At 43.4% G+C, this 14115-nt stretch overlaps 3 protein-coding genes across 3 annotated transcripts; 2 read left to right on the top strand and 1 right to left on the bottom strand.

Moving 5' to 3' along the window:
• Nucleotides 1-434: 434 nt before the first annotated feature.
• On the bottom strand, nucleotides 435-1397 carry MELLADRAFT_85961 (uncharacterized protein; the record flags this gene model as incomplete). Its single annotated transcript, XM_007409440.1, has 4 exons — nucleotides 435-541; nucleotides 647-973; nucleotides 1048-1318; nucleotides 1395-1397. 4 exons carry the CDS (start codon nucleotides 1395-1397, stop codon nucleotides 435-437), a joined length of 708 nt encoding a protein of 235 aa, XP_007409502.1.
• A 2167-nt stretch (nucleotides 1398-3564) lies between these two features.
• Nucleotides 3565-4238, top strand: MELLADRAFT_85960 (uncharacterized protein; the record flags this gene model as incomplete). Its single annotated transcript, XM_007409595.1, has 2 exons — nucleotides 3565-4114; nucleotides 4159-4238. 2 exons carry the CDS (start codon nucleotides 3565-3567, stop codon nucleotides 4236-4238), a joined length of 630 nt encoding a protein of 209 aa, XP_007409657.1.
• A 7393-nt stretch (nucleotides 4239-11631) lies between these two features.
• On the top strand, nucleotides 11632-13237 carry MELLADRAFT_52463 (family 7 glycoside hydrolase; the record flags this gene model as incomplete). Its single annotated transcript, XM_007409596.1, has 3 exons — nucleotides 11632-11674; nucleotides 11829-12439; nucleotides 12518-13237. The coding sequence occupies 3 exons, from the start codon at nucleotides 11632-11634 to the stop codon at nucleotides 13235-13237; spliced, it is 1374 nt and encodes a 457-aa protein (XP_007409658.1).
• Nucleotides 13238-14115: the final 878 nt, after the last annotated feature.

The following is a 14115-nucleotide window of genomic DNA, read 5'->3' as shown; positions in this document are numbered from 1 at the left end:
GACACCATTGTGATATATGTAGTCACAAAGGCTGTCTGATTCCTACAACCCATATTCCCATCTGGGAACCTCTTTAATGCTGGCAGTGAAAGTCAGAGACACCATTGGATTATGCATCAGAGCGTGTGATCAACAACATCCACCTTCCTTTTTTTCCTGTGCAGTCTTGGAAGTTTTAACCTTTTGTCAAGCATCAAGATGAGATCTTTCAAAAACACAAATAGGCCTTGTTTGTCGTGCTTCCCTATCTCTTTTGTTGTTTACCCAACGTTCCAAGTGTGTATCAATTTTATCACCCAATGCTCTTCTTAGGATGAGATGTGTTCGAAGGAAGCCACCACCCCAATTTGGACGGTGCTCTTTGAGAGCTATCTGTACAGATGTGTATGAAATTCTGCACTTTCCATTGATAAACAAACAAAAAAACAAACTATTCAATAAGATACTGAAACCACTGTACTCTGATAATATGATAAACGCTGGGTTGAAAATACTTTGAATTTAAAATGGTGGTTACGGATATGGGATACAATCCCATGTACTTGTATGATTGATTATATATATCCTGAGTTCAAAAGGAACCAAAGACGTAAAGTGATCAGTAAGTACACGTGACTTCATTTTGAATGTGGTTATTCAAACTTACATTTTGAATAACGAGCTTGAGCCTCAGTCATAAGGCGGTTAGCAATTTGACGGTCTATACCCATGGAGGTTAGAGTGGATTCAGTAAGTTGGACACTGGGTATCAAGTCAGTCCACGACTTGATACCCCCTTCTTTAAGAAGCTTTCGAGTTCTTTCATCTTCAAATTTGATGTCACAGTCAGCAAGAAACAACTCCATCTCAATCGAATGAGAGGTCGAGGGGTTATTGATCTCGAGGGAGATTGAGCTACTAGCACTTTCGCTTTCCCAGTCGCTTTTGAAATCACTAGACACATAAATCGGTTCTTTGCTTGAACCTTTGGGTTCTAGACCATAAATTGTAGACAAAAGAGTTCAGTATAGGGAACTGTGACTGAATAAAACTGGAAACTCTGCTCACGTTCTTCCCCTTTGATCTTCTTGAGGTCGGGCTTGATATCCGTCATTTTGCTGGATCCGGATGCAACACATTTGTTGCCAATTTTTGCCAAGTCGTGTTTGATATCAGCCATAACGCTAGACTTCGCTTGCAATTGTCGAGCACGTCCTTGTAAACAAATGTTGACCCGATCATCCACACCCATATCAGGGTGAATCCACTGGCTCTTCTTGATTTCATCCCAGAACTCGGGCGTATTGGGAGGTATGTCATCAGTCGCTATGTTGGCCATCTACATGATCGAAGTGTAGTCAGTTGAATACACTCCAAATTTTGTACATAATCAAGCATACGGATCATGCACTTACCATGCCTTGAGCCCAGATCCAGGCAGCCGCGTAAGTCAATCAATAATGAAATGATGGCTTCCAAGGAAGCGTCAATAGCTTACCAGGTCCTCTGGTATGCTTTTCAATGGCATGTTGGCTAAAGATAGTGTTAGCGTGCGTTGCTAACTCTCTGTTGTGCTTGGTTTCCTGCGAAGAAAGATTGTATTTAAAAAAGACTCAATGATCATGAAAAAATTATACTCACCTTGGATTCTTGAACTTCTGGGCCACCTCCGCTAGTTGTTGCAATGAGCTTCTTAGTGGCAGATGCCTGTCAATGCAAATATATTAGACTGCAGAACTGAATGAGGAGGAACAAGAATGATATTACAGGGGAGAAAGATAACTCACCTTATTCCCCACTTTAGCTCTAACTTGCACGTTATCATTCTCAATCAAAAGCATTCTTTTTTTTGATTGATTTATTGAGAGCATCAACAAAATTTTGCCAATGAACTGCACTATCAAGAACAACCTTGAAGCGTCCGACATTGGTCTTCCACTTTAGGTCGGGTGCAAAATCACTATTGAGAATAATATTTTTCATACCAGTCTTGTACTTTTCACACACTTCAGCAACCATGTCCTTAAATTCATTCAAACTCTTGCCAAACAGACAAGTCTTGAGCTCTAAATAACTGTTGATAGCTCTAGAATCAATTACATTGAGTTTGTCAGCCTTTGCTGATTTCTTACCAGCAGCAACTCTTGGGGTGCTCGGAGTGGGTGCGTTGATTTTGACCTCCGTGTCCGTATAGATCTTGAACCGGACTTCAACCGTCATCAGATTGTTCTTTTCAAAAGTCTCTCAAGCCAGAGTTCCGACCCTGTGTAAAGGGTCTTGCCTGAAACACATTGCATGTTGATCATGTCCGACCCAATCCTCAGGTGTTTCCAAAACTGGATTGGAAAAGCAAATCAGTGGATTATGATGCCATAAAACGGTGTATTAGATCAGTACTCACTTGTGTTCATGTGGCCAATCAAAGGGGTTGCAGCCGGTGCCATTGAAGAATTTTCGGACATATTGAAAACTATCAAAAACAAAATATAACATCAGATCAACGGAAAGATCAAGAAGAAAACAAACAAGAATCTAAATCGATTGAAAGATCAAGAAGAAAACGAACAAGAATCAGCAGATGTAGAATGGAGATCTTGTATTTGGTAAAACAAAGTATTGAAGAATGATATAGAAAGTGTGAAGATAGATTCGTTCGATAAATTGTGAATTGTGATGTTAGATCTGGCTGGGATATGTAGAAATGACGGTGGTGGGTTTATAACGTGAGGAGGTGAAGAATTGATCGATTGAAATAAGGGGAAAGACATCTTATGAGATGATGTTGTTGCAATAAGAGGATGGTTTCCGGTAATCATTTTGAAAAATGAATAGCCGTAAAGAGAGAGATGGAAAACGTTAGGAAGAGGAAATGCAGAACTATTCGTCCAATCATAAGGATAGACAATACACTTCCGTCTAAAAGTCGAAAAATTTTGAGTTTTGGACTTTCAGAGTAAAATCCTGTGACGACACATCTTTTCAAAAAACTGCTGATAGTTCTTACATTGGCTGTAAGCTTAGCACAAGCCGCTGTTCGCTAAGAGCATCTCCTATTGTTCGAAGGATCCCACTATTTTCCGCCCCTTCAGCAATGATCCGGAGCCCCCTTATTTTGGGGCATTACCCAAGGAACCCAACACAACCCAAATGTTTTGTACTAAAATGTTGGTGAGTCGGACCTCAGGGGCACATTAGGGGCTCCTTACGTATCAGATCATCAAATCAAAGCCCCTCTTTAACATCATTTCGCCCTATTCCAACCAAAAGGGCGACAAACCCTGCATCAAACTTTCCGAAAGAGGAAAGAGGGGCTCTACAATCAATGTGAGCCCAGACCTTGACCTGATTCAGTCACCTTCCTCATAACACCGGCCTCCCATGAACCTTCTTCCCTCCCTCATCTTCTTTGTCCTTCTAGTTCATCACATTCTACTGCACCAACCAATTTGTACTTCCCACTCAATCTTACATTCACATACTTCCCCACATACTTTGCCCTCATACCTTAATCACGCATTGAGTTAAAAAAGGTTCGAGACAACCGTGATCAGCACCATGTCCACCCCAACCCCACTTCCACTTCCCATGCCCTCGGAATCAATGCAAGTACAAACCCTCACCCCGAGTCAACATCAACATACCCCATACACCACTAATTCTACTCAGCACCATCAACTCGCACCACATCCTTCCCACACTAATGCTTTTGAACCTCATCCACCACATCCTCCCCACACTAATACTTTTGAGCCTCATCCTCATCATCCTTTCACACAACATCCCGTTCCTATTCCATTTGTACCTCAACACCCCCCTAGTAATCCACTTCAATCATATTCCGCCTATCTCGTTATGCCACCACCTTGGCACAACGGAACCTATCATACGGGTTACGCTACCCCAATGAATCCTCATCATCCATTCACTTACCCTTTCCAACAACAGTATCATCAATCTCTTTCGTATATTCCTCCTTCTGAACCAACAGGAATGCCCTCCCCTTGGCCACACTCGACTTATAACCCAAACCCATCCAGCTCGTTGTACGGAAACCCGGTTGATACAAATTTACAACATCAACCTCATTACCAACACACCCTGTCCCAGCATCATTCAAACTCAGATTCCGCAAATAGTGGCGTTCAGACTTCGGCTTCATTAACTGTGACTATTCCCAAGGAAACTTTGACTATCGAAGATCCCAGTCCATCTGTTCTTTCTGTTCCAACTCAGTCGGCCGAAGCAACTCCATCTCCTAGTGTTAGCAACCACGTCATAGAGGACGTAATCATGGCTGGAGCAGATCTTGACCAACACACATTTGATGACGAACGCGACGCAGACTGGCCCGCTATTGGTATGTAGTTTATGTATTTCAATTCTTCTGAAGTTCGTTTGTTACTGTTTCTAATGAACCGTTACACACTTTGATTTCAGGTGCTATTCCCGTTTGTACACTTAGACCTCCAATCATCGGAAAGGAGTTCAATGAAATGGAGAATGGCTTGAAGTACATGAATGCTGTAGCTCGATATCAAGGCTACGGGTTGGCTATCAAGAGCCACAAAACGAAGCATCACCAAACGATTCGAGTTTATTTGGGTTGCTCTCTCGGTTACAAAACAAAAACAGCAGCTAAATCAGTAGCCAAGAAACGTACATCCTCCACCAAGAAGACCGGATGCAAATTCGAGTTGTCTCTTAACTACAATTCAAGAGCAGACCAATGGATTGTGACCCACAATACGAAGAAGGTGATGAAACTCCACCACAATCATCCACCATTCAATCAACCCCACAACCTCTCTCTATACCGGCGATTCAATCCTGCCACCCTTGAGAAGATATCTCTTCTTTCTTCTATCGGTTGCCGTGCAAACCAAATTCGTCAATTAATCAAAGTCGAGCCAGGGTCTCAGCCTTTAGTACGAGACATTCATAATGTCAGGTCACGCCCAGAGACACCTGGCTTAACGGGCAATCTCCAATCCAAGGACTCTTTGACCTGATAACCGAGAGTCAATGGGCTCATCGAACTTTTTTTTGCCAGCCCAACAGCTATTTGTCTGGCTCGGCGTTTCTCCACTGTACTCAGCCTGGATTGTACCTACAAAACCAATTGCTTCAACCTCCCTTTGTTACATATAGTCGGTACAACTAACACTAACAGGAGTTTTACTGTCGCTATGTGCTTCCTCAAAAGCGAGGTGACAGCTGAGTATGAGTGGGCCTTGACCCAACTCAAGGACGTTATTTATCAAAATGAGGACAACACAACCACCGTTCAATTACCACAAACCTTTGCCAAAGATGCTGAACCGGCTCTATTTAACGCTATCGCAAATGTTTTTCCAGATGCTACACACATACTTTGTGTGTGGCACATCAACATCAACGTAGCTAAAAATTGCAAATCAAAGTTTTCCGAAACCGAATGGACGGACTTCATGAAACTCTGGAACACGTTTATTGCATCTAGCACCCAAACCAATTACGACACCAATCTTGAGGCTGTCACTAAGACCGCCAAGGATCATCATGTATTTGATTATCTTCAAAGTACATGGCTACACCGGACGGAAAAATTTGTTACTTTGTTTACTTCTTCATCGCCACACTATGGCAACTCTTTGACCTCTCGCGTCGAGGGCTGTCATTACCGAGCAAAAAGATTCTTGGACGGTCGAAACGGTGACTTCCTCACGTGCTTCAAATCCTTCAAACGCTATGAAGAGCACCAGATGAATGAAATTTCGATTTTGGTAGGCATTGAGATGACTAAAAAACTTCAAGGTATGCCTGCTTTCTTCAATGAACTGCATGGCAAAGTCTCTCATTTCGCACTGAAGAAGCTCAAGGCTCAGTACGACTTGCTGCCTGATTTAATCCAAAAACCTTGTACTCATACTTTTTGAGGGTCTTGGGGCATTCCTTGCTCACATGAAATTGCGGCGGCACAAGACACCACGGACTACCTTTCACCCGAACTCATTGATTTCCAGTGGAAATTAATTATGGAAGTACCTCCTGAAACTCAAGAAGGTCTACTTACAGCTGCCCGTTCAAAGTTCGCTCAATTTTTGGAGTTGCCCGAACACGCCCTTTGCAAAGTTTTCAGTGAAATGATTCTTTTAGAAACCAGTTGCTATTCGCTAGTTCCTATTGTAAATGCCGAAATCAAGACTGATACTCGAGGCCGTCCTCGTGCCAGTGTTTCGAAATTAACTGCAGCCTCACAAGAAGGACCTCAAGGCCGATGGAAGTCCAAACAAGAGATAGACGAGACAATCAAGAGCAAACGAGTCAACAAATGCAGTGGTTGTAGGTCCCCCAACCACCGAATCACCAAGTGTCCTCACCGTGCAACGCAAACAACTCAAGATACAATTCAAGAAGACTTACCTTTGAAAATCTCACGAGTGTTACCAGACGTGCAAATTATTGAAGATAACTTAGCATCTCAAGACGAGTCAGAAGCCGAATGCGAACATGAAGTTGATTCAGATGTTGATATGAGTGAATCGAGTGAATCCTCTGATTCTTTCAAAGATGAAGATGAGGACGTACCAGATGAAGCCCTGTGCCCGTTTTGCGACGATCCGCTACCCGCCAACCCTTCTAGTAAACTGCTCGAGTTGAAGGCCACCCTTTTGGCAATGCCGAACATCCGCAAAGGTATTGGACGCCCAGGGGCTATGTCTTTGCCGGTTAGTACAAGTCTATCTCTTTGATTTACATGGTTACTGTTGATCTCATATGTTTGTTTTTGGTGTTTACAATATTGCAGTTCACCCAGACTGCTGACTTTTGTCATCTACATCAGGCGGAGTGCAACACCATTCCTTTAGGGGTTGCCCAAGGATGGCCAACCATCATTGACTTCGATGGTTTGCAAATGTAAGTAATATCAATCAATCTGGTTATCTAAGTAGTGCTTGTGCTAACCTTCTATATCTTTCTTACTCAGTCGTATCAACAGACACACTCAGCTTTTGACTAATATAGTCAACAGAAGTGAGCCATCTCATTACTTTGACGTGGCCATGAAGAAGGGCAAATGAAGTCAAAATCGCAATCAAAAGATGGCAGCTCAGCTTGTTGACTTTGAGGTCGAGCAACCTGGATAGTGCGTCTATCTACAACTTTTTTTTCTCATATCAGTGCTAATGGCTAATGAATTTTCTTGACAGTTATGGATATGAAGGTTACGATATCATTATAAGAACCCTGGAGGGGACATTCATCCGGGATCCATCATCACCACATCACCTTGACTCGTCAAAAGCTGCCCCCCTCACTCCGGATCATTTCCTTCGACAAGTCCTACTCCCAGAAATCACTCTGTGCTTAATTGCTGAAGATATGAACCTCGAACGAAGTGATCCTCAAGTTCAGGCGACTTTGGAAGCAAGCCGTGAGTTTGGTGTGGCGGTCTTTCCTATGCCAGAAGATTCCAGACCTATTGGACCAACAGCGAACCATCCACAAAAAGAACCATCAACATCAACAACTGCCTTGTCCCAATCCAGTGCTGCGGCTTTGCCCCACGATGTCAACCTCGTGAAACAACTGAACTCATTGAAGGCCCATTCGGACGAATTGGTGATGGGTCAACTACCTCTGGTGGTTGTGCCATTCATTGAATCTGTGTACAATCCACCACCTTATGGCAATTGCGGTTACGATGCCATTGCTCAAGCACTCCACATTAACACCGAAAATGCTTATGCGTTAATTCGCCATCAATTACGTGAGGAGCTCTCCTTTAACATGGTCGCTCACGAACAATTGATAACCACACCAGGAAGTAACAAGCCACGCCGCACCACTCGTTTTTCTGTTCAAAGCAAACCTTACTCCTCCGAAATCATACAGGATCTGCTTGTTTGACTTCAATCCCAGGGATCAAAATGTACTCAGGAGTTTTGGATGTGCATGCCTTACCTTGGCTATGTAATCGCAAGTGCTTACAAGTGTCCTGTCATCTCTTTGGATCCTCGCGAAGTCTATTCATTCTCCTTTTTCCCTTATCGCACCCCTCCAAACGACAACGATCCGATAATCCTGGCCTTTGTCAATGGGAATCATTGGGTCAGTTTGGGATTTGGGGCTCGTTTGATTCCTTTTCCTGAGGTTTTCAACCACAGCGTCTCAGCATCAATTGTACACTCACAGATACCTGCTTGGGTTAAAAAGTATACAGTGCAGATGGGTTGGTGGGTAAATCAAGGTACTAGGTGCACTTAGACTGCTTCAACACTGTTTTTTTTTTCATTCTCAACCGTTCTAGTCCTTCGTTTGTACCTCGCTGTTGTCTTTTTGTACTTAATCTTATGTATGCTTATGCCCTACCTATGTTGTCCGTTCTTAACATTTGTATGCTACGAAACATGTTTCTTTGTTCAATCTATATGCTATGCTATGATTATTGATTATGCGCCCACATCAATGACTTGTGCTTGTGCATTAGATTGAGTCTGCATGCTAAACTAAGCGTAAGCGAACAATTGAACGAAAACATGAGAGGGAGAAGCCGTGAACCCAAATTGCATGAATGAATGAGGAGCCCCTTTCAAAGAAGCGGAGCCCTGACAGGAGCCCTCCTTTATAGAAAGGGGCTCTGAATTGGCTCATCGCCCTAGGTCCGGTCCGACAGGGGGCTCCGGATACTGATCCGAGGGCGGAAAATAGTGGGATCCTTGTTCGAATAAATTTTCAGTAAATTTTCAGTATGTAGTTGTTTGATACAGTATCAATTGGTACAGAACTGTGGAAATCCACTATCGTTGAAAAAAAGGGCCTCGGTACAGGACCCAGGAATGCTCCTGTAGAGGTTGGTGTCGAAACCCGATTTTGGGTTTTTGGGCTCTATACTGCACACCAATGCTCGCCTCAGGCTGCAAAGCACCTCAAAAGATGCGCATGGGTGAGGGCTATCCAGAAATATAGGTTAGAGCCGCACCGCTTTGCTCACTGCGGCGTAAATCGCAAAGGCGCGATTTTTTTTTGGGTCCCCAAGGCCCCATTCCGACCTTCGATTTTTGACTGTTACATTGCAATATCTCAGCGAAAAGGGGTACTACAGGGTTGAAAATAGGCTCATTCGAAAGCTCTCGTCTAGGCGCATCTTTTGAGCTACTGTAGCCCTTGTAGAAGTGTCGGCGAGTGTGTCTATCACCCAAAAACCTCGCAGAATCAAGGTCGGAATTTACGACACCAACCTCTACAAGAGCATTCCTGGGTCCTCTCGGTACAGTACCAACTGGTGAGAACGATGGTTTCCCCGCTAACTTAACTAAGTCCCCTCCTAGTGTCCGGGGGGGACTTAGTTAAGTTAGGTTTCCCCGCAGATACCGAATCGGTAGAGGTCCAGTTAATTTACTTGACCTCTACAGATTTTTCACCAATTCAGTAGGTACTGAGCAGTATTTTTGACATGATTGGGGATTTTGACGCTCGGTACGGTTAAATATACCGTACCGAGGCCACTTACCGAGACGATAGGAGATGCTCTTAACCGGAGCTCAGAGGCCAAAACCCTCTGTTCGGTTCGATCACTTGGAGCTGGTACTACCTTTGCTAAAAAGCTTGCCCGGTTTGATCGCGAACAAGAGACAAGAGAGGTTGAATTTGGCCGCAGCCTGCTGCGAGGCCGCTGCGCAACTCGTCAAGATCCCAAATTTGGCAGATCACAAATTCTAAGAGATCGACTGCACCTGTGGATCTCTGACTTCAACCAACTCTGAGACACATTATGATGATATTCACAGCATATCTGGAGCTTGATATGTCAAGATCAGCCATACAGTCAAGTGCAGCTCTGATTAGGTGCTATCGAGAATGGAAATCGCCGTTGTGTTCCATAGCACTCCTGGTGTAATGGTTTGAAGTAGTGGTTATGGTCACGCTGTCGACTCAACCGGTAGTAGTGCGTTCAAGCCTTCATAGGCTTTTGTGCTTTTTTGTTTTGGCTTCATGAGATGAAAAGTACAAGTCAAAAAAGGACAGCACCTTTTTTTTGAAAATCTTTTGTTCTTCTTGCTCAGTCAAGAGCTCAAATGAGGTCACCATAGGATGACGATTGTACTGACACATGTCAAAGATGCCTTGATTTCATTTCGAAGTTTCAGCAAAAAAGTCCAGTCGATCGGCCTTGATCCCATGCTGGCAAGAGCACTAACATTATCAGCTCACACTGAATCAAGCCGTTCGACTACAATTGCTTCCTGTAGTCCTGATTAAAGCTAGTCTCCATAGTACCCGCAGCGCAATAGAAATCGCATAGAAGTGTGAGCACGAATTCAGCATGATGAGGTAGATATTTGTGCTTTATGCTTGATCTCAACATATCCCAAAGTCAGAGATCCACGGGTGAAGTCGATCTCTTTCAGAATTTGTGATTGGCCAAATTTGGGATCTTGACGAGTTGCGCAGCGGCCTCGCAGCAGGCTGCGGCCAAATTCAACCTCTCTTGTCTCTTGTTCGCGATCGAACCGGGCAAGCTTTTTAGCAAAGGTAGTAAAAGAAAAATACGAACAGGGTCCAAGTGTGAAACGACAAGTGGAAAATTTGAACTTGAGATGCCCTAATGTTTCCATGCTTTCCCAGAGCATGCTCCCACCGGCTCCCACCAATGAGCAGAACTAAGCCCTATCAGTTGATGTCGTATCTGACACGGCTTGGTTACCTTTCAACTCTAGAACTTGTGGCGACGCTAAGCTTAACTAAGCCCCTCTTGGACGAGCAAGTAGTCGAGAGAGGGGCTTAAATGGGACTCGCGTTTCATGGCGGGAGAGCTCCAGAAATTAAGTACCTTTATGTACTTTTCTGGAGCTCTCCTCAAATACTCATTGTGGGATTTCTCAAGGTTCAGATATGTGTAGCTTCATGAGAAGCTACACAACCTCGTACCACTTTCAGCAAGATTTGTTGGAAGTAAGGGTATTCAAAACGGATTTCCAGTTTGTTGCAATGTGTAGCTGGCTATTTCAGACCAGGAGGCTGAAATGGCAGCTTCGTCGGAAACTACCAATTTCTTGACAAAACACCACAAGGGTTTCGTCTTCGTAAAAACAATAAAGGACCTCGCGCCACCGGGATAAGTGTCCCTCGATATCCAAGGGTTTTGATGAATATCTTAAGGGTTTTAGCTTTTATCCATTTCGGCGGCAGTTTCGGCGAAGGACCAAACATCCAAATCTCGGTGAAGGCCAGTACAGGCCTGTACTGGCATGCTTAGGCTGTTACAGGAGGACGTAAGAAACCATTTGCGCAACGTTTCCTGAAAGCGTCACAGCTCTCAGTTGTTGATGAAAGTGGTACGAGGTTGTGTAGCTCCTCATGAAGGAGAACATACCTGAACCTTGAGAAATCCTACGGTGAGGAATTGAGGAGAGCTCCAGAAAAGTACATAAAGGCACTTAATTTCTGGAGCTCTCCCGCCATGAAACGCGAGTCCGATATAAGCCCCTCTGCGAGGGCGCGGCGAACGCGCTAGAGGGGCTTAGTTAAGCTTATGGCGACGCCGATTGATGAGGCTCGAAGTTAAGTGCGCACGAAGTCAATCAGTTGATCGGTCAGTGGCTATAGAAACAAGATATTCTTCACTTCAACTCGCCGCGTAAAGTATAAAAGCCTCAAGAGCTGATCAGGATGTTGATCGCTCTGTCATCATTCTCATATCAATCTAGCACTGGTGCACTCTAGCAGGCAATCTGTTTTTCTCATCATATATAATCTGTCTTTCCCATCGTAATCCGTAGATCTCATCACGCTATCCATCCGTATTTTTGAATCATCTTGAACACACAACATGCCACTTTTGAATCTCTCGCTCTTGATCTCCATAGCTACCGCAGCCCTCATTCATGTTACCAGTCAAGCTGATACTGCTCTTAAAGAGCGTCACCCACGATTAAACTTCGAGAGCTGTACGAAGGCTAAAGGCTGTGTGAAAATCAAGGCATCCGTTACATTAGACGCAACGTATCGGAAATTTCATTCTAAAGAAGATCCAAGTAAACCTTGTCTCGTAAAGGGAAGTTGGGACCCAGAATTATGTCCAAACGAAGTCGAATGCTTGAAGAATTGTGTAACAGATGGAGTTTCCGATTATTCTGAATTCGCGGGTGTTTCGAATCCGGACGATTCTAGTGTTAGTTTGAAATTAGTCGTAGAAAATAAGGAAACGAAGGCAGTCAGTATAGGCTCAAGAATTTACCTTTTAGATGATAATGGACGTTATGTGATTCATAAGTTGAAAGGAAAAGAAATCTCTGTCGATGTCGATGTTTCTCGTATAGGTTGCGCAGTAAATGGGCAGTTCTACTTGACTGAGATGTCTGAAGATGGAGGATCGAAAAACCAATCATTCATGAATACTGCTCAACCTGGATCCTTCTCCGGAACGGGTTATTGTTCGTCTGCATGTCCTGCAGATCTTGCGTTCATCGGAACTGAGGTTTGTTTTCTGTTTATGAATGTCAAAAATTCGAATTCACAGCTAAAGTTTTTTTATTTTTGCTTTTGATATATGTAGATCAATCTTGAGCTTAAACGCAAAGGTGCAATCCCCAAAGGAGCTTGTTGTAATCACATGAGTCTCATAGGAACAAATGCTTTTGCTCAAGTAATGAACGCACATTCATGTGCGGCTTCTGGTCAGAAGATCTGTACCGGTAAAGAATGCGAACAAGGTCCGGAAGGTATATGCGATAGAAACGGTTGCGAATTCAATCCTTATAGAATAGGTTCACCGGACTTTTTTGGACCAGGGAAAACTGTTGATTCAGCATCGCCATTCAAGGTTGTCACACAATTCATCACAGACGCAAAAGGTGAATTATCGGAGGTTAGAAGACTATATGTTCAAGGTGGTAAAATCATTGAAAACGCTCACGGTGGGTATCCGAAATTAAAATCCTTTAATTCGATTACAAATGAGTTTTGTAGTGAATCAGCAAAAGTCTTTGGTGGGCCAGACAAATTTACCGACATGGGTGGTCTCAAGCATTTAAGTGATAGTTTAGATCGTGGAATGGTATTAGTAATGAGTTTATGGGATGATAAAGGTGACGATAACATGTTGTGGTTTGATGGCGCCTTTCCTCCTGATGTTGATCCGAAAAAGCCGGGCATAAGTCGTGGTCCTTGCACACGTGCAGATAGTAATGCGACAGACTTTGAACTTAAAAATCCAGAGGCATTTGTTCAATTCTCTAATATTCGTGTTGGCGAACTGGATTCAACATACACCTAGGCTACTCTCTTCAAATTTAGTGAATAACCAAGATGTTTTTGATCTCATCAATTTCTTTTTTTGTCTTGTGATTGTCTCCTGTCATGTTCCGTGATGATGTATTTTTTCTACGCTTTGGATTTCATGTGAGGAAATGAGAGCATGTAGAAGTAATATCATTCTAATCTCTTACCAACCCAATGCTCACTTTTGATAAGTGATGTTTGCCATTGCATTTGATCAAGCTAGCCCGTCATCATCAAACACCCAAGCGTAGACCTCTCCTATCATGAGTTGATATCAGCCAACATGACCGACCAAGAATCTTGATGAGGTAAACAAACCTTGAAGTGGTTATTAAATCGTTCAGGTGTTGGGCAGCTAGCTTGCGTCTGTAGATTTAACTTCCAGGATACTTTGGGTACCACCAGCACGAGAATTCGTACGTTCTGATGGTATCAGAGATCGCAGATTGCCTTGACATTCCCAAGTTAACTGAAGGTATGGATTATGATTTTAATGTTGAGTTGTTCACCCTTTTTGAGGGTTGGTCGCAAATGGGGCGTTGTAACAGCACACGCAGAGCGAGTCAGTACTTTATTCCCCTTCTGTCGCATGCCCATGTAGATTTGGGCTGTCAACCTTTCACGGTCTATGGGTTGAACTGAAGACAAGTGTTGAGCTGATATATGTCTGCAACTATCCTGATGTGATACCTCCAATATAGCTACTTGAACTGAAGCTGTGTAATAAATTCAGGTTACTGCTTTCTCTTATCATGATCCAAGAGTCACCTATGATTGCTGATTTATAGACAGCAGCAGGCGGTTGTTGTGAAAGCGCCACAATCACTTTAATATTTCCCAATTTCACGTATGGATAACCTGTACATGGCTCTA

Source organism: Melampsora larici-populina, assembly GCF_000204055.1.
Source record: "Melampsora larici-populina 98AG31 unplaced genomic scaffold MELLAscaffold_16, whole genome shotgun sequence".
Lineage (NCBI taxonomy): Eukaryota > Fungi > Basidiomycota > Pucciniomycetes > Pucciniales > Melampsoraceae > Melampsora > Melampsora laricis-populina.
This window is presented reverse-complemented; position numbering and strand designations above follow the sequence as displayed.